The sequence below is a fragment of the Suricata suricatta genome, chromosome 8 (genome assembly GCF_006229205.1).
Source record: "Suricata suricatta isolate VVHF042 chromosome 8, meerkat_22Aug2017_6uvM2_HiC, whole genome shotgun sequence".
In the NCBI taxonomy this organism is placed as follows: domain Eukaryota; kingdom Metazoa; phylum Chordata; class Mammalia; order Carnivora; family Herpestidae; genus Suricata; species Suricata suricatta.
This window is the reverse complement of record NC_043707.1, coordinates 92456067-92482570: the sequence shown is the minus strand read 5'-3', so window position 1 is coordinate 92482570 and position 26504 is coordinate 92456067. Positions and strand designations below refer to the sequence as shown.

Sequence of the window (26504 nt, the reverse complement as noted above, 5' to 3'; positions counted from 1 at the left end):
CTCTCTCTCTCTCTCTCTCTCTCTCTCTCTCTCTCTCTCTCTCTCTCTCTCTCTCTTTCTCTCTCTCAAAAATAAACATTTAAAAAAATTTTTTTCTTAAATAATAATTTCAGTGGCTCCTGGCTCACTCAGTCAGTAGAGCACGCAACTCTTGATCCCAGGATTGTTAAGTTCGATCCCCACATTGGGTATAGATATTACTTAATATCTTTAAAATAATTATTATTGTTTCAAATGGAAAGTCATTATACTGAAGTGAACAAATCTGTGGTGCTTAACTCCCCCATCTCAGTGGTGTAATTCCAAAGGGCCAAAACAGATGTTACAAAAGTAAATGACTTGCAGCATGTAGGAAGGGGATCATCAAAATACTGTCAGGAGGGGTTCCTGGGGGGCTCAGTCAGTTAAGCCTCCAACTCTTACTATTGACTCAGGTCATGATCTCACAGTTTGTGAGTTGGAGACCCACACTGAGTTCTGCACTGACAGCGCGGAGCCTGCTTGGGATTCTCTCTCTGCCCTACATGCTTGTGCTCCCTCTCCCTCTCTCAAAATATAAACATATTTTTAAAATACTGTCAGTGGTTTCAAGAGAGTTGATGTGAGAGGCAACATATGATTCGGTGATTTGGGTCCCCGAGTTTCTACTGAACACAAATCAGAACTGTGTCAACTGGCTGTCGAGTGAGTGTGTGCTCTGCTCCTTGTCCTCACTTTCAGTGGAAGTCAGGCTGTCATGTCACATTCCTCTCTCTACCCACCTCAGTCTTGCTCAGAGTCTGCAAATTCTCGCTCTTCCTTCGAGTTATGCTGACCCCTAGAGGCCTACAAAGTGCAACTCCTCCGTCTCAGACGGGACCGTTCGCCACACAGAATTTTAAAAGGAAGTTATTTGAAATAATAACTATGTCAAGACAAAAAAATGTCTCCCTTAGCAAAACCTGGTATTACTGATATTTTCACACACTGACATAATTTGTTCAGCTCCACCTTCTTCACAAAGAAATGGGAAGACACAGTGTAAAACTTTAACATTAACTGTAAAAGTGCCTTCAATGAACATGAACTCAAGCTCTCCCATGTAGAATTAACACTTCGCTCTGCCAAATTGCCCCTATTAACACACCTTTGAAGGGGTTCCTTATTTTTCCTATTTCTGTACTTTAAGAAAATGACATTTGGTTTTAAAATGTTCTCTTGCATTAATCACATTAGTTGGTGGTGTTATTTTCTAACATGCTCTATTAAAAGCTTAATGGAATCCTCTGGGATTTTTACAGTTCTGATCTACACAGTTATGGGTATGGAGCGTATGTGCTGCCAAAGGCATTAGACACAGAACCCAGACAATTCTTATGTCCTGCACAAATGCCTTGCAGTTACATAGTGTTTTTGCCTTAATTAAAACAGTGTGCATGTAGTAGCAGCAATATAGTTATTATTATGACTTGGCACCAGGTAACTATTTTTATCATCGGGTGAGCCAGCCCATGGGCAGAGTAGTAAGGAAGGTCGAGTCCGTGGGTCTGACGAGGTGGAAAAGACTTCCTGTCGGTGTATCCTGCAAAGCCATCAGCAACTGCTGGCCGCACAGGGAAGACTAAGGTCTGGGTCCGCAGACGGCAGGTGGGGAAGGGGAAAGGGTGGAAGAGACGACCAGCACTTCCAGAAGTTTCTCCCCGTAGTATAAATTGCTATCTCTGGGTTTAATAAAGAGATAGACATTTCTGCCCTTAAAGTCTGACGATTCCCTGTTATCAATCATAGATTGGTCAGTGGAGAGTGACATGGGCATAAGGGGCCAATTATATTTGCTTTTGTAGTCTGACAGTTTGCCTGGTTAAGCTCTTTGTCTGTAAAATGACCATAAAACCTTTTTTTGGACAAAATCACATAACCCAGACTCTCTGTTAGAAAAAAATGTATATACTTTTACATCTTTGAGAACACAGAAGATAAAAAGAGCATATCAGGGACTCTTGTCACTTAAGGACCTTGTGAGGCTTGTACTGGGTCCTTTAAAATATTTTGCAGATATTTTGGAGTGTGGCAGAATGGGTGGACTGAGGTAACACTAACTAAAGTAGGGGATGTGGGAGGAGTCTGCGGGAAGAGGAGAGAACACTGTAGTTGAGACGTCCAGGCAGAGATGTCCGGCAGGCAGAGGAAGCGTCCTGCCAATGTTCAGGAGACGTCATTGCTGGGAACTGGGCTTTTCAGTGTCGACATTCTCCCTGTCTGGCATATTATGTACACCATAGATATTGGTTGAATAAATGCATGAAAACAGTGGTGACAAAGATAGGACAAAGGCTTAGAGTCAACAGCAAGTATGGAAGGCACGAGAGAGTCTGAAATCAGGGAGATTCATTAAGAGTCTATCTACAAAGTAGTTTGGGAAGTCCTTTGAGGACGTTCTCCAGAACACAAAATAGTTGATTAAGAGGATCCAACTGCTAGTTAGGAGAGAGAGATGTCATATTTATTGATATAGAGAAAACAGGGGTGCCTGGGTGGCTTAGTAGATTAACCATCTGACTCAGCTCAGGTCATGATCTCATGGTTTGTGAGTTCAAGCCCTGCATCAGACTCTGTGCTGACAGTGCAGAGCCTGCTTGGGATACTCTCCTCCTGCCCCCACCCCGCCTCTGCCCCTACCCCAATCACAATCTCTCCTCTCAAAATAAGTAAATAAACTTAAAATAATACTTTTCATAAAAAGGAAACAGTGACTTCTTTTTGAACCTCAGTTGAAAATGGAAGAGAAAAAGAAAAGAAAATGGGATTAATTCAGGAGATCTAATATCCAACAAATAGGAGTTGCAAAAAGAAAAACAGGCACCCTGCTTCTAAAACTTGCAAACAGAAAACAAAAGAACAAGAGATTCAAATGCCACCTCTTTTGCAGCAGTGTATTTCTGAAAAAATTACTTTAGGATGCGCTCCAGCAAAAAAGCAAATAAGAACAGTAAGAAAGAGCGAAGTCAATGGATTCAGTGCTGGCTAGCAGGCATAGAGAACAACTTGCCCAAATTGGAGCAGGGGGAGAAGAGAGTGTAAGAGAGATGGCACTGAATCAAAATGAAAGAAGAGGAACAGATGGATTATCTTATCCGCTTAACTAAATTAAAAGTTTGGAATCACTGGAAAAATTTGGGGCTTAATTAGTGATAAATAATTAAAGTGATATCATTATTAAGAAAATAAACTGGTACCAGGAAAAGGAAATGTAATCACAGTACAGTAGTTGGCGCAGTATAAACAACATTTATATAAACATAGTAAGTCATAATAATTAATACAAACGAGCATTATAAAGCATGAAATAATAGTATAATGAGTATTTGGTATGTATCAGTGGAGAGGGAAATATGAGAAGTAAATCTGTAAAGTTAAAAGGAAAAGAGATTGTTGGAAATTATCAGAACCTCAGAGGTTTAAGTATATTTAAGGAGACATAGAAGGGGCACCTGAGTGGCTCAGTCAGGTGATTATCCAACATTTGATTTTGGCTCAGGTCATGATCCCAGGGTCGTGGGATTGAGCCCTGTATTGGGCTCCATGCTGATTGTGGAGCCTGCTTGAGAGTCTCTCTAAAATAAAAAATAAAAAGATGGGGCACTTGGGTGGCTCAGTCAGTTAAGTGCCCAACTCCGGCTCAGGTGATGATCTCACGTCTTGTGAGTCTGAGCCCCCACGTCAGGCTCTGAGCCGACGCCAGGAGCCTGGAGCCTGCTTAGATTTCTGTGTCTCCCTCTGTCTCTGCCACTCTCCCACTTGCGCTTTCACGCACTTGCTCTCGCTTGCTTTCTCTCTCTCTCTCTCTCTCTCTCTCAAAAATAAACATTAAAAAAAAATTTTTTTTTTTTTTAAAGAAACACAGGGGCGCCTGGGTGGCTCAGTCAGTTATGCATCTGACTTTGGTTCAGGTCATGATCTCACTGTTTGTGGGTTTGAGCCCCATGTCGGGTTCTGTGCTGACAGCTAGCTCAGAGCCTGGAACCTGCTTCAGATTCTGTGTCTCCCTCTCTCTCTCTGACCTTCCCCTGCTCACGCTGTCTCTCTGTCTCTCAAAAATAAATAAAAAAACATTAAAAAAGTTAAAGAAAAAAAAGAAACACAGGCAACAAGTAAAACTTTAAAATAATATAAAAGTGGAAGACTTTGGCAAGTTAAATTTTCATCTATTAGAATATTTCATCTTAGAAATAGGGAGTTGATAGACATCAATAAGATGATAAATTTTAATGTAGGCTCTTAAGCATATTACTTAGCTTATGCCTCTAAAATTGAAAAGTTTAGCATGGCTCTAGAGAGTGAAGAGTGTAACATTTTTTTATTGCATGCCATACTATTTAATTTTTATCGTGTGTACCCAAAAAGAAATATTCTGGAAAAACAAAATAGAAAAGAGCCAGGGTCAAGAATACAGGTTCTAGACACTAAAGGAGAAAGGAATTTGAAGAATAGCACCCTTACCAATGAAGCAGAAGGAAATAACACTGGAAAAGTCACTAAGCTGGCAGATAAATACTTTAAAGAAATTGATTTTCTTTCATAGAGAAAGGGAGTCAGAGAGGAAGGGAGTAGTTGGAAGCAAAGGAGATAGAGAAAGTAGGGATGATGTTACCTCTGAAAAAAAAGATGAAAAATTTTGCAATGAATAGCCAGTCAGTAGAGCAAGAGACTCTTGATCTTGGGCTTGTAAGTTCGAGTCCTGCATTGGATGTGGAGATTATTTAAAATTAAATCTTTAAAAGAAAAAAATTTGCAGTCACGATCAGTTCAGTATCGGTTCAGTGATCCTGCTGCTGGTTTAGAGACCAGTCTGAGACCCACTGGAGCTGTGCGTTATTTAGAGAGAGAAAAACACATTATTCTCAATGCCTGGGATATCCATGGCACCCACCTTCATTCCCTCTCTATAAATCTTGTGAAATTCTTTCTTCAGAAACCAGGAAGTTGGAGAATAGGGAGTGCCTGGGGGTCACCCCCCACCCCCACACCATGTATTTATCCACCATAGTGACTGTGTCTCCAGCACAGGGCGTGGCCTCGAGCGCCTGCCTACTAAGTGTTGGTCACCTTGACCGTGTTGCTGAGCTATGATGATCAAGTTCAAAGACACAAACTTCTAGAGAACTAATCACAGTCACCACTTGGGTCCAGAAAAATTCTACCAGAGGAGAAAGATGGATTGGGTTGGAAACGGAAAAGGTGTGTGATAGAGGGCGCAGGGCAGGAATCTAAAGGCAAATGTGAGTGTCATTAAAGACATGGTTTGTGAGCCGTTCTTGGTTGTGCAATAAAATCGCTGGTTCCCGTGCTGGTTCCTGGTCTACCCCATGAATTTAATTGGTCTGGGCTGTGGCACGGACTTCGAGAGAGTTTAAAGCTTTACAGGTGTCTCTAATATGTAACCAGCTGGCCTATGGAGGGCATGACGTGACCACATGATGCCAGGAAGAGGGTGGTAAGCTCCAGGAAGAGGACAGAGAGCTAAAGGGTTGAAAGTTGAAATGAAGACTAGTGGGAGTTGTGTAGAACACGTAGGCTTTGGTGTCAGAAAGCTGGGTGTTTGGGTCCTCTCACTCGACTCCTGAGTTTTTTCTACATAGGGTTCATAGTTCCTTTCTTCCAAGTTTGCCATGAGGATTAAATGAGGTGTAATGTTTATTAAAAACAGTGGATGGCCAATGGTAAGCATTAAGTAAGTGGCATTTTGTTAGTTTAATAACATAGGCTTTAAGTTAACAGATGCCAACATCCCTAAAACCCTGAAAGTGGTTTTCCAGGTGGCACCTGAGGTGTGTGTAAAGTGACTGCTAGTCACTTTTTACTCCTAATGCAAAACATTTGACAGTTCAAACCATTATATTTTTATGGTTTTTTAAAATTTATTTTTGAGAGACAGAGAGAGACAGTGCGAGCAGGGGAGGGTCAGAGAGAGAGGGAGATACAGAATGTGAAGCAGCTCCAGGCTCTGAGCTAGCTGTCAGCACAGAGCCTGATGCGGGGCTTGAACCCATGAACCGTGAGATCATGACCTGAGCTGAAGCGGGACACTTAACCGACTGAGCCACCCAGGTGCCCCCAAACCATTATATTTTTAAAACAGAAACATTGAAATCAGTATATTCTGATGTCACTGGAATCAGTGTCATTAGGTCCTAAATAAAAACTTGAAGCAGATGTGCTTTCTACTGCATTAAGCTACACCAAATGCCAGGCATGGGACAAGGCAAGTTTTGTGTGTGTGTGTGTGTGTGTGTGTGTATTTTTTTTTTAAGTACGCTCCATGCCCAACATAGAGCCCAGGGCAGGGTTTGAACTCACAACACTAGAGATCAAGACCTGAGCTGAGGTCAAGAGGCAGACACTTAACCGTTTGAGCCCTCCCAGATTTCGCAAGGCAAGTTTTTCTTGTTCTTTTGTTCTGTGCCCGCTCTGAGGATGCCGGCTTTCTCAGGGATCACCTTAACTTGACAGCCTTCCTGCTGGTTTTCAACATATCCACACTATGGATCTAAGATCCAGGTTGGGTATGAGTGCCGAGTTTGTATTTTGTACAGCAAGATTTGTCCTAACAAATCTAAGGGCTAATCTTATTCCTCCACAGTATCAGCAGCTCAGGAAAGTTCTAAGCAAGGAACTAAAGCTTTGGTGCATTGTGATATCCTACTTATCTGGAAAATACTTCAGTTTCTCAATTCTCTAAAACAGTTCTCCCCCGTCCCCCAACCTATTTTTAAGGAAAAGTACTCATCCTAGGGTCCATGCAATAAAAATCTGTGCTTTATTACTCAATTAAAAAGTGTTAAACATCATTTTAAAAAAACAGACATCACTGTAATATAAAAAATACATGTCTGACTGAATTTAGTTTTGCTTTTCACCTAAATTATTAAATGCCTCAGAAAGCCAAAGCATGAGAGAGCATATCATATCTTCCTACAGTAAAGGGGTTTGAGGAGGAGACAAATTTTAAGAAAGAAATGGATATTGAAGAGGAAACACAGTTTGATGAGGAAATCCATTTGGAGGGGGAAACATGTTGTGAGGGGCAAGGGCAGTCGGAGGGGGGAACACGCTGTGAGGGGCAAGGGCCGTCGGAGGGGGGAACACTTTGTGAGGGTCAAGGGCAGTCAGAGGGGGGAACACGTTGTGAGGGGCAAGGGCCGTTGGAGGGGGGAACATCCTTATTGGTTCTTCATCTTCCAGCTTTGCTTTTGCATTAGGCTCAGTGGATAGAACTTCTTCCCCATTCTTCATTTCACAAGCCTTCCTCTCAGGTAGAGTGACTTCTTCCTCCTCTTCTTTCATTTCACATGGCTCTCCCTCCTCAAGTACAGGGATTTCCTCCTCCTCTTCCGTTAGACCAGTGGTCTCCCTCTCCTCAGGTGGACGCTTATTAAATGTTTGATCATAACAAGACTGGGGAGGAGGTAAGGAAATGAAGTACTTTGATTAAACCTCGGAAGAGTTGAAACACTGCTGCAACACTTGACAGCTTCCGAAGACCTATCTACTCTGTGAATCCCCGTCACCCAGCAGTTCCATATCTGGTTATCTACCTTAAAGGACCACTCAAGATATATATAGCAGCACTATGTGCGACAATAAAGAGAAACATAAACTTCAAGGGCCCATAAGTTTTGAACCAGGTGAACGGTTTTGAAGGGTGAGTGGGAAGCGAGGAGGACATCAACCACGTCTCCAGTCCGCAGGGATGAGGGATGAGAAAAATGGCGGCCGGTGTGAGTAATGTCAAAAAGCAGACTCTGCTGGACATCTTAAGAGTTGGAGCTGGCCCTAGGCAGGTCCACGGACTCCAGACACCACAGCTCTTGAACTATGTATTCAGGTTGATAGACTTTCATATCTATTGTCTGAGGACCTCAAAGCCTTCATTGCCTTACCCAAGAGCCCTATCTTTCCCCTCTCCTCTCTCCAGTCGGAGCCATGTGTTCACACCTGTCCCCCACATTAGGTCACTTCAACTGTAAGCCTGTTTGTTGGAGGGAGGGGACACATTTGCTCTCCCCTGGTTTCCTATGCTCCCATCTCTATCTATCCTCAGAACCTATCACAGAGGTTTGTACCCAGGAGTTCAAGAAACCAGGAGTTTAAGAAAAATGAGTAAACCTCCCATTGGTCTATTTGCTTTCCCCCTTCTTCAGAAAGTGTAAAGAGACCTTTCCCAGCCTTACCTCCATGTTCTTTGGTCCCTGATGTTGATGGGGGATGAGCGCTTCAGAGGCCGGGCTGAACTAACACTCACAGGCCACATCTCCTTGGACTTGTACCCAGCTGAATATATACAGCCTTCCAAGATCAGATTATGGTCTTTTGTAAATCAGTCGCTGAAGACCAATCAACTCTGAGACCAAGATGGTTAATGCAAATGACTCGGGCCTTTAAAGTCATTCTGGGGGTGATGAGTTTACGCTCTCCTTGCCTTCCTGCAAAAGACCAAGCTGTCTGTGTAAATCCATCACATATCCCATCTAGCTTCTTGGCTTCCACTCCTACGAAATAGGAGCTTGAACAGCCCCAGGGGTCCTAGGTAATTCCCTAGGATTTAATATTATCATGGCTGGGAGTGGCCTTTTTATTTCAGGGTTGGCATTGAGCAAGAGGCTTTCAGATTTGAAGGGATGTGAGTTTTTCTATAAGATGGTGCTGTTAAAAGTGTTTTTATATTCTCTACCTAGATAAAAATATATATCATGATTTTTACCCAAATAGAACTGTGATTTTGGTTTCACAATTTATACGGTTGATTTTATGGACTCTTGAAAGGGTATTTTCTTTCTAATAGTTAAAAAAAAAAAAAAAAAAAAAACCTGTGCTTGTAGAATATCCACGGGCATATGTCTCCCAGCCCTGAGCCCTCTTCTTACTACCCTGTAATGGCAAGGGCGTTTCTCACCTGTTGCCAAGCACATGTCCAGATGATTTGCTCTATTTGCAAGTGTTTGTTCAACTGTCTTTCTGACCCTCTGCCTCCTTGACACCATATCTAGACTTGACTTAATCATATGCACTGTGAGTCAGACTGCCTGGTGTGAGGGTCCAAGACCAGGTCTATACCCTCACTCTGCATACAATTAAGAGCACAGGATTCTAGAGTAAAATGAAATGGAAGTGAATCTTGCCTTCACTCCTTAACTGACCTTGAGAAAGTTACTTCATCTCTCTGCTCCAGGTTCCTCTGTCCAAAGTATGGAAATAATAGTGGTACCTACCTCTGTAGGGACTCAGGAGAGTGCTTAACATAAAGTTAGTGCTCAGTTTATATTCATGAGTTGCGTTGCTCATGAATATAATTTGCCTAATATATATATATATATATATATATAATTTGCCATATATATATATTAGGCAAATGGAGCAGGTTGCCATCAAATCTTGGCTTTTGAGGGTACCTTAGAAAAAACAGTATTTGGGGTGCCTGACCAGCTCCCTTTATAGAACATCTGACCCTTGATCTCAGAGTCATGAGTTCAAGGTCTTGACTTCAAGTCTTTAAGTTGGGCATGGAGCCTACTTAAAATAAGAAAAAAACAATATTTTACTGACTTTCTTCCTTAGCCCCATAATGGATGAATTGTTTCATGGTCAACTGAGAGTATAGGTCCAAATTCCCACCAAATATAGGAATCTCTTTTACTACATCCCAAATTGATAGATTTCGAGCCTCTGTTTGAAGGCTTGCTTTGGTGGGATGCTCATATCCTAACAAGCTGTGCCCTTCCCTTCTGTAGCTGCCTTATTAGATTTTTTTGTTTCTCTTTAACAGGACCCAAAACCAATCTCCTTGTAACCTCACTCAGTCTCACTCTGTTCTGTGGAAATTTGGAAAATTGAGTCCCATAATCCCTATTCCTTACAAAGGTTTTGGATTCATTCATTCCACAAATACTTATTAAGCAACTGTTATGTGCCAGGCATGTTAATCCTGAGAAGCAGTCGTTATCCTGTGACTGAGGGAGAAAGACCTGTTAACAGTCACACAAATATGTATCATTGCAATTTGTAAGAAAAAAATTCTTATGGAGAGGAGAAGAGGAGAAATGAAAGCTCCAGTAGTAAAGAAGCTTGTATAAGGAAAATGACATTTAATCAACACCAGGCCAACTGAGTTTTTTTATTAGGTGGGGAGAAGGGCAGGATTCTGGGTAGGGAGAACTGGAATGTGGGGTGGAATGGAAGGAGATAATGGGATTGGAGGAGCAGGACCTCCTAGGGGAGGACCTTTGTGTGTATAATTGGGAAGTCTGAATTTTATTCCAAGTACAAAGAGAGACCACTGAAAGGTTTTCAGCAGGGGAGTGCCATTATCCATTTTATGTTATAAAAGATAACTGGCTGTTGAGAAGAGGTTGGAAGAGGGTGATTGGGGATGATGGCTAAAAGGCAGCTGGTGATGGTGACTTGATTAGGATGGTCACCACAGAGGTGAAAAGGAAACAGATTTGAGAAGCACTTTAGAGGTAGGATCCAGAGGATTTGGTGGTGGATTACAGATGGCAGGTGAGAGAGAGCTGTATCAGGTTGATATTAGAGAGAGAGTACCTGTATGGTTAGCATCCTGGCATCCTTTCTAGTTGGACAGTTGTCACCAACCAGCAATCAAGCATTTTCAATATTACACCTGACGCATTTCTAATTAGATAGCCAGAGGTGCCATTTACGAAGAGGAGGGGAAACTGAGAGAAAATTAATTGAAAATGGTTATTGGATCAAGAGTTTGAATTTGTGTTAACCATGGTAAGCCTTTGAGTTGTTGAAATGCAGATGGCGAACTGGCAAGTGGATCTAGCCAACGAGGCTGGGAATCGTCAGCACCTTGTTGCCATTTAAAGCTATGAGAATATACACGTTGTCACCTAGACCCTGCGTGTGCATGTGGGAAGTGGGCACAGGGCTGAGTCACAGCGACAAGGAGAATAGCCAGTAAGCGGAAAAGTGGGTCATAGAAGTTTAGGTCTGGGGATGGGGATGGCTGCTGAATGGAGTAGCTCATGAAGATGGTCCAGGTTAAAGTTACAGAGGTCACATGCAGAGACCACCTCTCCAGCACACTGGCTGTGGGGAGAGTGGGAAAAAAAAGCTGGTGGACAGTGGAGGGGCTCTTATGGTCAAGCAGAATCTGTCTCTTCCTCTTTCTCTTATCCTAAATATTTGCCTGGTTCGTTTAGACATTCTTTATAGGATAGTATTTCCAGAAGATTCCATAACTTGCACACAGCCATCTTTTCCCCCAGAATAGGATACTTCAACAAAATGTGTTCTCACTCTGCCGGGGCCGGCCTGTTGCTTTCTTTGTTCTAAAATTCTATTAAAGGATGCAGCTAAGTTTAGCAATTTAGGCAGCCATGCCCTCTGTTGGCTTTTTCTGAAACTGCAGTCAAATCCAGTTCTTTGCATTGCTGTCAAGTCCCTCACTCTATACCGGCGCACTCAGTGTTATACCCTAGAAGAAGAACCATTGATCAGAAGCAGGGGTAGCCCAGGAACTCTCGAGAAAGAAACTCTGATAACCCGTGGGAGGTGGAAGACACATCCAGGCTAAGCATACAAGGCAGGCTTTTATGATTCCCATTCAACAGATGAGCACGCTGAAACTCAGACAGCACCATTTAAATGACAGAAGCTGAACTCATAAAACCTCAGTCCTAGTGTGAGCTGTCAGAGCTATGTCATATTTTCTCAAATACTCTTGAATGCTAATTGCAGATTACAGACATGTGAAGTGTTTACATGTCATGTACTATACTTTTGTTTGGAACCATCTAAAAAATAATAGGGAGTCAGATATTCTTTCTTTCAATCACCAAATATTAATTGAACATCTACTATATGCCAGATACTGTTGAACATGATGAGGATATAGTAGTAAATGAAACAGACAAGCTTCCTGTTCTCATACTTTCATATGAAGTGACAGGCAATTAATAAATAAAGTAAAAAACAAAAAATAATATAGTTTATTAGATAGTAATGGTGGTAAGAAGGAGTCACAAAGCAAAGGAGGGTATGAAATGTTGGGCTGGGTGTTGGCGTGGAAGTTTTAGTTACAATGTCCAAGGTCCTGAAGGAAGTGAAGGAGCTAGCCTTGCAGACACTGAGCGCAGAATGTTCCATTTGCAAAGCGTTGAGGTAGAGATGCCTCTGGCATGTTAGAGGAACAACACAGTGGCCAGTGTGGCTGCAACCTAGTAAATGCAGAGAAAAATGCTAAGAGCCAAAGGCAGAGACATAACTGGGCAGGTCACCTGCAGATGACCTTGTAGATCATAGTAAGGACTTGAGCTTGTGATCCTAGGGAATTGGGTTTTCTGTTTTAATTTTTAAGCAGAGAGGTGAAATAATCTGCTGTGTTTTAAACAGGACCATTTTAGCTACTATGGATTGAGCGGGGGAGGGGCTGGAGCAGGGAGACCAGTAAGGGGGCTTTTGTAAAACTCCAGGCAAGAGATGATTCTGTAGAAAGACCAACAGAACTTTATAAGGCCTGAATGCAGGCTGTGAGAAGAAGAGTAGTCAAGGATGATACCAAGGCATTTGCTGAAACTGACAGAATGAAGCGGCCATGACCTGAGATGAGGAAGGTCATGGGAACAAAGGTCGGTGTTGGACATCCCACTACCTGGTGATTGGATATATAGATCTGAAGGTAAAAGGTGGTGCTGGAGATGAAGATGCAGGAATTATCCTTACATAGATGGTATTTAAGTTATCAAGTGGGATGAGATGAGCTAAGAGAAGATAACTAAAGGGGTGTTTCCATGGGAGAGATAAGAAACTTGAGGACTGAGCCCTGGGGCGCTCTAATAGAGGTTTAGGATATATGAAGGAATGGACAGCAGGGGGAAAGGAACCAGTAAAGTATGGTGTTATGGAAGCCAGATGAAGAAACTCATTTGAGAAAATAATTCATTTGTGTCAAATCCTGTAGATGGTCTGAATAACATGAGGATGAGAACCAACCACTGAGTACAGTCTGGTTTCTCTGATTCTCTCCTGACTGACAGCAGATCTTGTTGTTCTGACTTTCCCCCAGGTTGTAGCAGATACCAATATAAGCGCCATAGCAACTCAGCTTGAAAACATGTCCGCGAGCTACCATCTTGGTTCTCCCACTGCTGAGCACCATCCAGAAGACACTGAGTGAGTATTCTAGACGCCGAGTGCCTATTACCTGTGTGGGCAGGGCTCAGTGAGACCTTTTCCAGAATCTAGAGTGTTCTCTAAAGAAGAGGGGGGAAGTACACGTTACCTTTTCCTAATCCTGGAGAATCACCAGGGATGCACAAAGCTTTCCTGATACCTCGCCAGGCTTTGCTTCACATAGGACTTCTTACGAGACTGCCGTCCCAGGGCCCACACACTCTGTCACGGTGACTTCTTCTCTAAGAAATCCCATACTTACAACCTGGGTGCACCCTGCTTTATTATGCAAGGAACTATGCTTTCTAATCTAAAACCTTGTTCCGAGATTAAATCTTAGTGTTATACTCCTGGCATTCTTCACTAAAACCCGTCATCATGGTTAAATTGTTCCCTAAAGCAGTGTTTCTCAAACTAGAACGTGTGTATTCAATATCTAAAGAGCATATTTTAAAATGCTAATTTCTGACCCCATTCTCGGAGATTCTGACGAGGTGGGCTACAGTGGATTCCCCAGGGCAGTTTTGTACCGATGGGCACAGGCTCGGTACTTCAAGAAGGGTCGCCCAAAGTTACTGCTCTCCGTGCTGCCGGTGCCTGGTCAGCAGTATGTGCTCAGTAAATGCTCGTTGACTGATCTGAGTGGTTCATTAGAAAGATCTCATCACCACCATTTCCAACTTTTCCCTGGTAGTTCACAGCTTACATGGCATTTCTGAGATTATTTTTCTTATGGAAAGAATATTAATCTAAGCTCATTTTACTTTTTTCTTATGAAAGTAGTAAATGCATGCTATTAAAATATGACAAATCCATAAAATAAAGGCATTTTTAAGTTACAATGGCCCCTTTCCTAAAAAAAAATCAGGGCCCTTATTAGAAGAGTAGTTAGTGTACTTTTAGTATCATTTGATGTCCCTATGGAAATACAGAGATGCCCTTATAACTTTGGTTCCTTTGGTATAATTCCACAGCTCCTGGGAACCACTAGCATAAAAGAATTGTTCTTTAATGTTTATTTTTGAGAGAAAGAGAGACAGAGCAGGAGCCGGGGGCGGGGCAGCAGAGAGAGAAGGAGACACAGAATCTGAAGACAGTCTCTACGCTCTGAGCTGTCAGCACAGAGCCTGATGTGGGGCTCGAACCCACAAACTGCAAGATCATGACCTGAGCTGAAGTGGGACACATAACTGACTGAGCCACCCAGGCACACCTAGCATAAAAGAATTTATAAGTGATTTATAATCCCACCACTTAACATTTGGAGATTTTTTTATTAGTCTTCTTTATGAAAGTAAATTAAAACTAATTGAAAATGTGAGATAAATGGAGGCAAACTCCATCTGATGAGTGGAACTGCATTCCTCCCCCCTGAAAACATTTGGCCCTAAGCGATAAATCATCATTATTTCAGCAGATATTTATTGAGCACCTTCCTAAGGCCAGACACTGTCCAGGACTGGGTTTGGGAGATTCCAACTGCAAAACCTAGGTGAAGGCTTTGCCCTAGTCCTCGAGGAACTGCCAGAGAATTGGAAAAACAGGCCCCTGAATCCATGGTTGTAAGAGTTGATAAGTATAGGGGAGCTGAGTTCCATGGGAGGGATGAGCGAGCACAGTGTCCCGTGGAACCACGACAGAGTGGCACAACTCAATCTGGGAGACACTAATGCCTCCGCTTAGTTTTAAAAGGATTGGAATAAGCAGGCATGGCATTCAAAACAGTTAGCGATGTGCCTGGCCTGGCCAGTCAGCAATTACTGTGGATTGCCTGCTGCAGACAACCCGTAAGTTCATCGACAAATGACCAGAATCGGGGTGAACCAGCTGAAAATCAGCCCTAAGAAAAGCCAGGCAAAATTGAGGTGGGAGAGAGGGAAGAATATTCTAGTTAGATAGGATAGCATATTCAAAGGTTGCTTATATCCCAGTTTTGCAAATTTCTCTAAGTACACGAGCAGCTGAGTTTGTATCACGTGGCCCTGTCTCCCCAACACAGATGCTGCCACGGCACAGATGCACCCGCCAGTCTACAAAAACCACCCTCCTACAAATAGGGTGGCAGGGTCTGGGGTACCCAAGTTCCTTCAGGTTTCTTCCCTTTGGACAAGGGCATTTGGGAAGAAGAAATTGGCATTAGCTAAGCTTAAACTACTTGAGCCCACGTAGATCATTTAATTTTTAGCCATGTTGTTTCTGAGAGAAGACTTCCACACTGGACGAAACTTTGAAAATCTAAATTACCATTTGAAACAGATTGCCTGTTTCCATTTCGCTTCTCCTTGGTTCCTCTCTTCTCCACTTCTCACGTACACAGTCATGATCCTGAGTTGGAGACAAGCACAGAGCAGACTGCTAGGAATACTCCGATGGCAGAGACGTGAGGAGTTGGTAGTCTGGTAGAAGAGAATGGTGGCGAAGCGCTCACGCCGCATTTTGACAAGTGCTGGTCTGGAAATCTGGACCGAGAGCAAAGGGAGCACAAAGGAGGACTGGTGAATCCTCCCAAGGGAGTCAGGAAAGCATTTCGTTGGAGGTGGGCTTTGAAGAAGGAGTTCCCACCCCAGTTTCCTAGGTAGAAGTAGTTCAAAAGGAGTGGCTGTTCACTGAGCCACTGGCCTGCGTCACCTCTGTGGAGAGAAGCCCACCTGCAGAGTGGCGCTCTGCCACTAAGCTAAGGTGACACCCCACCTCTCAGTCCCCGTGCACGTTCTTCAAGGATATAAAGACCATTTCATTCAGCTTTAAACAAAAAGCATAGAAGTTAAAAGCCAAGCATACAGATGGCTGCTTTATTTTTTTAAATTTTTTAAAATGTTTTTATTTATTTTTGAGAGAGAGAGAGAGAGCATGAGCAGGGGAGGGTCAGAGAAAGAGGGAAACACAGGATCCGAAGACAGGCTCCAGGCTCTGAGCTAGCTGTCAGCACGGAGCCCGACGCAGGGCTTGAACCCATGAACCATGAGATCATGACCTGAGCCAAAGCCGGACGCTTAACCAACTGAGCCACCCAGGTGCCCCTACAGACAGCTGCTTTAACAACTCCAGCATCATGACTTTCTTTTTCATTAAAAAACAGTGAGTTTTATGAGAGAGAACAACCCCTAAGACACCGAGTCATTAAGACATAGGTCATCAGTCCTGCATGACACAGGAAATGTAAAAATGTTTCTGATTGCTCTCTGAGAGTTTGATTTGACAAACTGGCCTTCATAGTTTCACAGTATGAAAGTCTCTCTCAAATCTGTGTTCTTCCATTAAAATGAAATTCCCTCTCAATATCTATTCTTGAATTAAACAGCGTGCATTGTGTTTTCAGAACACCTCCACCTAAGATTATTACTTTGGAGAAAGGCTCTGAAGGATTGGGGTTTAGTATTGTAGGGGGTTATGGAAGTCCCCATGGAGACCTGCCAATTTATGTCAAGACTATATTTGCCAAGGTATTTTTTTCCTTTTTACTGTACTTTTTTTTTTAACCTAGGTGAGATTTTTTTTAAAGTGCTGTGCTTTGCTTATTTTAGCTGTACCTGGGTGTGTGCTTATGTGCTTACTGCATTTTAACCTTGTGTAGGACATTCCCACACCAGACTAGTGAAACAAAGAGTTCTCACAGTGGAGTCACAAGAAGGGTAATTTCCTGTGGACCCTATTACAAAAGTCGATTTTAAAGATGGTCTTCTTTCAACAACACAACACAAGGAGCAGTGCCGGGCTCTTTGGGAGCTGGCCTTGCAAGTGTTATTCTGGGCTAGAACCAAAGTGGCTTTTTCCTTCAAGAAAAGATGACAGCAGAGGGCCGTGGCAGAAAGCTCTGCACAAGCTTCGGGTGGGTGCAGCATGAATGGCTGTCCATCACCAGAAATCTTAGGACCCTTTCCCTTAAGATGCTCTCTCTCTTCCAATCCTCTGCTGAGTACTTGCAGATCAGCCACTGAATTAGCCTCCGGCTGGATAATAGTGTTTTTCAGGAATTAAATATCCCAACACCTCCTACTTGATATGTAGGTCATAGTGTCCATTCTGATTGCTTCCTCTAGATGGCTCTTAGCTAAGTTACTTTTAACTTTATTGCGACTTCTAAAGTTGGAATTTGATTTTATTATCAATTTTGAAGATCTCTGAAAAGGACTTAGTATTAATAGTATGATTTTATTCTTCATTGGCATTATCACCAATGAAACATACAGGCGTTTATTAATTGATCCAATGGCCTCCTACTGCTCTTTCCTAAAGAAATAAAGGTCTTTGAGAAAAGAAATAAGGTAGATTCTCTTTCTAGCAATCTATGCTCTGCACTAAATAACAAGATCACTTTTACCTGTGCGGCTCTTACCACCTGTTAATTGAGCCTAACCATGACCTGACATAATCCTTAAGTCATTGGGCGTTTCCTTTTGGAACATATTAGGTTGCTGCAGATTGACCCCCGTTTCCAGTTTGCTAGGGTGTCCGTTAAGGAGACATGTTATTCCCAAGCACACACATCTGTTGACCTGGTGATGGGCAAAAGGGGAGAGGGAAGGCGGATCAAAACATTTTGGGCAGCAGTGCTCCCCAGCCTGATAAACCCCCGTGTGGGAGTCCCTCCTTGTCTAAGGCCATGCTGTAAGTAGTTGTGATAATTATTCTGTAGGGGCATTATTATACTTTGCTTTGATTTATTTATTTTTAAAGATTATTTTTGAGAGAGAGACAGCATGAGTTGGGTAGGGGCAGAGAGAAAGAGGGAGAGAAGAATCCCAAGCAGGCTCTGCACCCCCAGCACAGAGCCCTGTGTGGGGCTTGAACTCAGGAAACCGTGAGCTCACAACCTGAGTCTAAACCAAGAGTCGGATACCTTAACTGAGTCACCCAAACACCCTATACTTTGCTTTTAAAGAGCCACAAATAGATAAGAATAGTAAAAAACACAATCTACTTCCCTGCCTGTGCCTCTGGAAAGCCCTTCCAGGATGTTTGTAATCCCTGCTCACTCCGTGACTGTAGGTGGATCAGAGGATGCTTTGCTTCTCAGGCCTTTCGACCAGCAGCCACACCGGCCACGCCCACCTAGACAACTTCTAGGTAGTGGGACAGGCCAGGCACCTCTTGTCGGGTCCCCAGAACATACAGCGGAGGATGAAATGACCGTGCATGTTGGTGGGTTTTTGAAAAGAAACCACCATCAAATCACAGTGGGGGTAATGAAGGTGCTGGAGCTCCGCAGAATCCCCTTTCAAAGGCCCTCATTGAAGGTGCTCATTTAGAAAGCAGCTACGCAAGTAGTAACGTAGTAGGAAATATCGAACATCCTTGGTATGTTTTATTTTTAAGAAACAGACCCTTGTTTGTAAAGCAAGGCACAGCTAAAAACAAGAAGCTCTATTAAAAAAAGAAAAACTTCTAAAGCCCTAGCTAATGGTCTACTTAATTCAATCTCAATAAAAAAATATTCTAGTGCAAACAATTATTAGTTCCACAGAGCTTATTATGATTCAATCTCATTTGATGACTCTTCTTTCTTCATCTGTGAGAGTGAACCATTATATCCATTTTTAGAGGTTATCTTTAGACAATCAATACACCAAAAACTGGCAAAAGAGTTTTTCTTTTTTTATTTGTCTTTGTTTTTAATTTATTTTGAGAGAGAGTGAGAGAGACAATCAGCAGGGAAGGGGTGGGGGTGGGGGAGGGAGAGATGGAGAGAGGGAGAATCCCAAGCAGGCCCTACACTGCCAGCTCAGAGTCAGATCTCTATCCCACAAACCACGAGATCATGACCTGAGCTAATGAAGAGTCGGACACGTAACCGACTTGCCATCCAGGTGCCCCAAGTTTTCCTTTTTTCCAATGGTGAAGTCCATCATAAAAAGGAATTTTGACACTAAGCTAGACATTTCCCCCATAGGAATTTTGAAGATGTAGAAACAATAGCTATATGTTTTTCCTATTTTTCAACAATGAACATACATTCTTAAAAATGTTTGTCTTCTCAGGTTTTTGGATCTAAGATACCCACGGGGTGTGAGGTTTTATGTGACCTTTTTAGTGTCCCTAAGCTTCTTTTAATACTTCTCGTGCTCAACTAAGAAATAAATTTGGGAGGTTCCTGGGGGCTCAGGCAGTTGAGGGTCTGACTCTTGACTTTGGGACAGGTCATGAACTCATGGTTTGTGAGTTCAAGCCCCACATCAGGCTCTGTGCTGACAGCTCAAAGCTTGGAGCCTGCTTCAGACTCTCTCCCTCCCCTGCCTTCATGCACACATGCTCTTTCTCTCAAAAAAATGAATAAACATTTAAAAAAATGTTTAAAGAATGTACAAATCACAGAAAGTTGGTGTCATTCTGTTTTGTATTACTGAAAATGACAACTTGAAAAACTTAACATGCTTTTTAAAAGAATTACACAAATATCTGAGGTTTCCTGAAGCCCTTAAATCTTAGCATGTAGCATTTAATAAAAATGTAATCCTGATTTCATCCACAAGTTGTTTAGTCTTGTCTGTGTTGCAGTTGACACACTTTCTTAAAAGAAAAAAAAAGATTTGAATGAAGTTACAAGTTATTTAGTTTTGGCATTCCCCCCAATACAGACATGATTTTGAATATTCTCTATTATACCTTTACCAGAATTCCACCCTTTCCACAGTTTTGAAATTCTAGATAATTCACCCACCACCTCAGGACCACCACACTGCAGATAGACACCAGTCTATGAAGCATTAGTTAGTGACTCTTAGTTCGGCTACTGAATGAATCAGCCAGGATGGGTTGCCTGTGGACCTTAATTATTCTCCCCAGCACTTCAACATCATTTAGATGATTCTTCCAGCATTAATGTTTTAAGGGATTTTCACAGTTACCCCAACAGAAGGAGAAAGCCTCCTACAAATCTTTTTCTAGATGTTTTCTTTTCTTATCCATCCAAAATATTTCCAGTAATATCATGGTATTTTTAGATACACGGCTTTAAAATAAATACATGAATTTTAAAAAGCCCAAGTTCACTTGATTTGTGCAGTTTTGAGGAGCCATGGATGACGGAGTATACAATGAAAGTAATCATTTAGAACCCTAAACGAGGGGTGCCTGGGTGGCTCAGTCGGTTAAGCAGCCGACTTCGGCTCAGGTCAGATCTCACGGTTCGTGGGTTCAGGCCCCGCGTCGGGCTCTGTGCTGACAGCTCAGAGCCTGGAGCCTGCCTCAGATTCTGTGTGTGTCTCTCTCTGCCCCTCCCTCACTCGTGCTCTGTCTAACTCTCTCTCAAAAATAAATAAACGATAAAAAAATTTTTTAAAAACCCTAAATGATCAAAGATAAGTTGTACTTTTGAATATGATACTGCAAAGCCTCAGAGATGCTACACTTTGTGTATTTATCTATAGAACATCTTTATTGAGTTATAATTCACATACCATACAATTCACCCCATTTGAAGGCCATACTTTTTGTTTGTTTAAGTAATCTCAACACCCAGCATGGGACTTGAACTCCTGAACCTGAGATCAAGAGCCTCATGCTCTTCTGACTGAGCCAGCAGGCTCCCCGAGGCTATCCTTATTTTTGACCGATCACTACAATGCTAATATCTTAACAGTGCAATGGGAGCCTATGTAAGGATGGTACTGGCAATACGGCTTAACATCAGATTCAGTTCTGCCTTTGTCAGCATATTATGTATTCATGAATATGACAAATTCCATTCAGTATTGAATATTGAAATAAGGTCCTACGTGTAGTCAAAGAAATGTGAATGTCAGTACATTTCTACTAGTATGTTATTTAAACAATGCATAATTATGGTTATTCAACCATTATTCAAATAGCACATGCTACATTCTTAATTTTCTTAGTTTAAAAAAATTACCTAGAATTGACTTTAACTGGTTTTAAAGTTCCTTTTTTCATAAGCACACCCTCATATTAATATTATCTGTCCACTGTGTGGTCCTGGATTGAACCGGAATGTTTCTTGTTTGTAGGGAGCAGCTGCAGATGATGGCCGGTTGAAGCGAGGCGATCAGATTTTAGCTGTTAATGGCGAGACCCTGGAAGGTGTCACTCATGAGCAAGCTGTGGCCATTCTAAAGCGCCAGAAAGGGACTGTAATCTTAACTGTGCTGTCATGAGCCCCGGGTTCTAATCACAAGATAGATGTTACAGAATATCCATAGGAAGATGCAGCCCTGAGAGGATGAAAAGCAACCTCCACTAGAATCCGCGTTCATTGACCACCTCACCCTCTCTGCGCAGGGGAGGAGGCTAGACGTCATGTGAATTTCCCCAGTCAGCGGTCACCGCTTGGTGAGGTTCATTTCAAAACTCAAATGAGTCTTCTCTGATTTGCATCTAACATCCATGTTTATCCACTAGTAGTACCCGGTTCTGATTAGATTGGCTGAAACCGAAGTTAACCGCTTGTTCCTTGTGCCCTTCTCTGCCTGTTCCCCCTCACTCCGAGGCTTACCAGCCGGCTCACATGGTATCTGATGAACAGAAACAAACATTCAGCACCTTGTCATCTCACTCATGAGTTACTTATGCTAATTGTCGCTTCAAGTATGGCAGAAAACATCAGTAGTGTGATTAACTTACCATCGATCCCCATGATGGGTTCCCAGTCTCCTGTGGGAAACTCCTTGTGCTCTTTTCTGCACGACTTCTAGTCAAGTAAGTTTCAGATTCATTTCCCTGGCAGATGTTCATAAACTAGTCATTGGTGATTATGATGAGTCAATATGCAGACTGTAATGTGAAAACTCTGGAAGGCTTTCTAATTGTTTTCTTAGCTACATAAGTGTATACCACTGAGAAAATGCACCTTCTCAACAGGAAGAATGAGCATCCATGTTCTGAATTCTAACCATGCTGAATTATGTTCAAGTCCAGGAAGCTGACCTGGGGTTACTGGCATCTCAGTAGGCAGGCATGATTCCCACCCTCAGTCTTCAGAGGAGGAGGTGGAAGCCTCACAACCTCTCCACCTTAGAGATCAGTAAGTTTTGCCTCAAGTCAGATGAGGTCTGGGCAGCCTCGGACTTGTGCACAGTAGAGGGACAAATTTGAGCATCCTTCCCCTTGGCTCCATGCCGGGCAATCTAGCAGTATAATCTGTAGGGACACAGGGATAGAGCAGCATGCTTTGCCGCAAAGTGACAGTGGAAGTGAACTCAGCCTAAGACTCGGTGCCGGGTTCTTGGCTAATGTTTCCTGATCTTCGGGAAGCCCCCCATTTGCTGAAGTTTTCCATGCTAACAAAGCAACTGCAGCAAAAAATACAAAAATACTTTTAAAGTTGAATAGGGGAATTCTTAGGTAGTATCGCTGGCAAACGGGGGAGACGCTTATCAGTGAATATTGTAGGCTCTTCTGTAAAAAGTGTACCACAGAGAGGAATTCCAGGATCAGTCACTGAAGTAGTGTAGCATCTTCGAACTAAAACACTATGCTGCAAATTGTTCATAGCAGTTATTAACATGCAATGGGCTCTAATTTAAAATCTTATTTAATAATTAGAGATTTTAATTGAGAATTATATTTGAGTAGATGTAATCACAAAGTGCATTAACTCTTGTTGGAATATTCTGGGGCTATTCCAAAGTATAGAGTGCCTAAATTTTATGTTGAAAGTGTCTTTCATGACTGGTCTTAAGTTTACTGAAGTTACATATGGCTTTTAGAATTTCTAATGCATCCAAGGTGTGCAGTGTTGTTAGGATCTTGTCTTTTAGTGCCCAGGAAGCGATCAGCCTCAGAAACTCCATGCTAATTGTACTTACAAGAACGCCTGAGGCAGCCAAGAAGAAATGAAGCCCAAATAAAACTTGAAAATGCACCTTAACATAAAAAGTACGTGTGTGCATACACACACCCACACATAAGACTTCGTGTAATACTTTTGAAATGTGATTCTGCTTGATTTTGATGGAATGGCCATTAAATAGACATTTTGGAAGAATACACTGTTGTTGTGTCTCATACACATAGTCCTCCTAGGTCATGGCACTCGTAGTCTATCTGATGAAGGATTTGTGCTCTGTACTCCTTCCTGCAGTAAATTGACCCAAATTCTCAGAACTGGTTCTGTCTCATCACCTTGCCAAAAATGCTTCTTTGCATCAGAACTTACTGACAGGCTAAGAGCACATGAAGATGGGAATGTTTTGAAAAAAGTAGTTCCATCACAGCCACATGTATCGTTTGGCCCGCATCATTTGGGAAATCTAAGTAGAGTAATTGGGGTTCTCGCATGAGAGGGAAGTAAATCAGGAAAAATAAAACTGCTGAATGTATGTGTAAGTTGTTTCCAAAGATTATAAATAAGTATAGTTGCCAAAAAAGCAAATGGAATCTTATTATATATGGAAAAGTACAATTTCTGCATCTGATTTGGCTTATTTTCAGGCTCTTTGTTCCCTAATGGCGGGGGGGGGGGGGGGTCAGCTTTTCACAAAGTTTTCCAGTCCTGTTAAAATCTGGGATCCATTAATAGCTATCTCATGCAAAGTATGTTGCCAGGTATAAGAATAGATGCGCACTCTCGCTCGCTCTCTCTCTCTCTCTCTCTCTCTCTCTCTCTCTCATGTGTGTGTGCGCGTGCGCATGCATATCCTTTTTTTTTTTTAAGTAGGCTTCATGCCTAGCATGGAGCCCAACATGGGGCTTGAACTCACAACCTGAGATCAAGACTTGAACTGAGATCAAGAGTCAGATCTTTAGGGGTGCCTAGGTGGCTCAATTGGTTGAGTGTCAGACTCTGTTTCAGCTCTGGTTGTGATTTCATGGTTTATGGGTTTGAGCCCCACATCAGGCCCTGTGCTGACAGCATGGAGCCTGCTTGGGATTCTGTCTCCCTCTCTCTGCCCCTCCCCTGCTCATTCTCTCTCTCTCTCAAAAATAAACTCTAAAAAAATTGTTTACAAAGTCAGGCGTTTAATCAACTGAGCTACCCAGGTGCTCCTAAAATAAATGTTTCATAAAAGAGCCAGTGCGATAGTCCAGAGGGCAAGCCTTGGCATTGTCTGGATTTGAATCCTGACTCACTAGCTTTGTGACATTGTCCAAGCTATTGAATTCCCCCTCACTTTAGTTTCTCAGTTAGAAATGGGTGGAGGTGGGAGTTTCTAAGTACTATAATGAGTAAAGGCCAAGTCTAAACCTTAGTACAGGTGCCTGGCTCCTAGTTAAGTATTACATAAACATTAGCAATAAACCTCTTTTCCCATATATGGAAGTGGTCTGAAATTAGACATTTATGCTGATGATTTTGTGGTTTCAATCAGTAATGGATGGCCTTTAAAGAACGTATTTCATACCAACTTGACAATAAACTATATGAAAAAAAATTTTTAAATGTATTTCTGATGGTGGCTTAGCTCAGAACTTTTGCCCCAAATCAGTATGTCACTGATTCTAATGGTGTGAGCCTGAGGAACTGGAGCTGTGGCATCGAGGCCCCGCCATCAGCCATGACACCAGGATGGGGGGTTCTGTCCACTCCCAGGGGCTGCCTCCTGCCTCCGGAACAGGCAAGGCACTTCAAGTACCAGCAACCCCGTGGCAAGGAATTTTAACCTGGTACATACCTGCATCCCAGGAATTTGGAATTTCAGACCGCCCTGCTCTTTTAACCCAGCCACACTCCTCCTGCCCCACCCCCAGATGATGAGCTTCTTTAAAAACAGATTGTCAGAGGGGCACCTGGCTGGCTCAGTCGGTTAAGTGTCTGGCTTGGCTCAGGTCATGATCTCACAGTATGTGGGTTCAAGCCCCACATCGGGCTCTGCTGACAGCTAGCTCAGAGCCTGGAGCCTGCTTCAGATTCTGTGTCTCCCTCTCTCTCTGATTCTCCCCTGCTCATGCTGTCTCTGTCTCTCAAAAATAAATTTTAAAAAATCTTAAAAGAAAAAATAGATTGTCAGATTTGTCCTGTGAATTCTATCTGGTACACTTCTCAGATACTGGATGTCCCATGCTTAGGGACACCCTCTGGGTCAGTCTGTCTGCCTTTTTTTTTTTTTTCTATTTTACTTACATTTTTCTATTAAAGTCACTCAGAATAGATTTTTGAACACATTATTTTTTTTAAAAAAATTTTAATGTTTATTTTTGAGAGAAAGACTGTGAGCATAGGAGGGGCAGAGAGAGGGAGACAAAGGATTTGCAGCAGGCTCCAGGCTCTGAGCTGTCAGCACAGGGCTCGAACCCATAGACTGAGATCATGACCCGATGCAAAGTTGGACGCATAACCGTCTGAGCCACCACCCAGGCGCCCTGAACACAACATTTTAAATTTAGGTAATAGTTCCAGTTTTGTCAGCCTAGTACAAAGCTTTTGACAGAGAACTGTCAGATTCTCTATATTTAAGTAAAGGCTAAAAAAGAGGGGTACCTGGGTGGCTTAGTCAATTTAGTGTCTCACTCTTGCTTTTGGCTGAGGTCCTGATCCCTGGGTCATGGGATCGAGTCCCGTGAGCCCCATGTCAGCTGCTTAAGATTCATTCTCTCTCTCTCTCTCTCTCACCCTCACTCTCCCCCCCACCCCTCTCCCCTCCTTGTGCTCTCGCTTTCTATCTCTAAAATAAAACTACAATAAAAAGACTAAAAAAGGAACATTTCACTGCACAATGCCAACATAAACTGAAGTTTGGAAGAGTTGTCTGTGTGTAAGACTAACTTCCACCCCTCCCGAGTAGCACTTCTATTTCCAGTCACTTTAAGGAGCAAATAAGCAGCTTGGTCTTAGGTCCCTGAGCTGCTCCTGACAGGTAGTAGGACTCACGGTGGGTGAAGTTATACGGGAGCAAACTTTCTCTGATCCTCTTTCTAGAATCGGAGTTTAGAGATGGGGCCGCTCCCGCCACTCCCATTTCCCAGGTGGAGACGTGCCGGGGGACTGAGTGGCTCAGTCGCCCGGGGAACTTGGAGGCAGAGGAGTCCTCAGTAACCCTCAGCGGGACTCATCGATTTAGCAAACCCTCCTGGAGCACCCACGCCCGGCTTCTATATTAGCCTAAATTTTTAAAGCTTATTTCAGTTTTCCCTCACTTAGCTCTACAACACAAGGCACTTTCAAGACAAAAAAGTCTAGAAAACAAAGAAAAATATACCTATCTTTTAGCTGTGGAGAAAAAAGAGCTAGTCTATCAACTCCCCACATATCTCCGCAGTCTGGGAAGAATTTCCAACCTAGAACTTCCCCTGATGCTTTATGCATTCTTCTCAAAGTAGCCATAGTTGATGACAGGTGCAGAGTCAGCTTCCTGATGGCGTGACCAATCACACGCCTAGCTTTCCTCTCCTGGGAGAACAGAAGGAATGGAATAAAGGTGGGCTTGCTGCTGGCA

General features: G+C 42.7%; 1 protein-coding gene across 3 annotated transcripts in view; it reads left to right on the top strand.

The window, feature by feature from the left end:
* Nucleotides 1–23120, top strand: part of PATJ (PATJ crumbs cell polarity complex component) — a 340997-nt gene extending 317877 nt beyond the window's left edge. For 2 of the 3 annotated variants that reach the window (XM_029947821.1, XM_029947819.1), the window contains 3 exons: nucleotides 13070–13176; nucleotides 16496–16619; nucleotides 21141–23120. In XM_029947821.1, the coding sequence (XP_029803681.1) occupies nucleotides 13070–13176; nucleotides 16496–16619; nucleotides 21141–21287 (378 nt within the window). In that variant the 3' untranslated portion in view covers nucleotides 21288–23120. The remainder of the gene's footprint in view (nucleotides 1–13069; nucleotides 13177–16495; nucleotides 16620–21140) is intronic. The other variant, XM_029947822.1, reaches the window with a different exon arrangement.
* Nucleotides 23121–26504: the final 3384 nt, after the last annotated feature.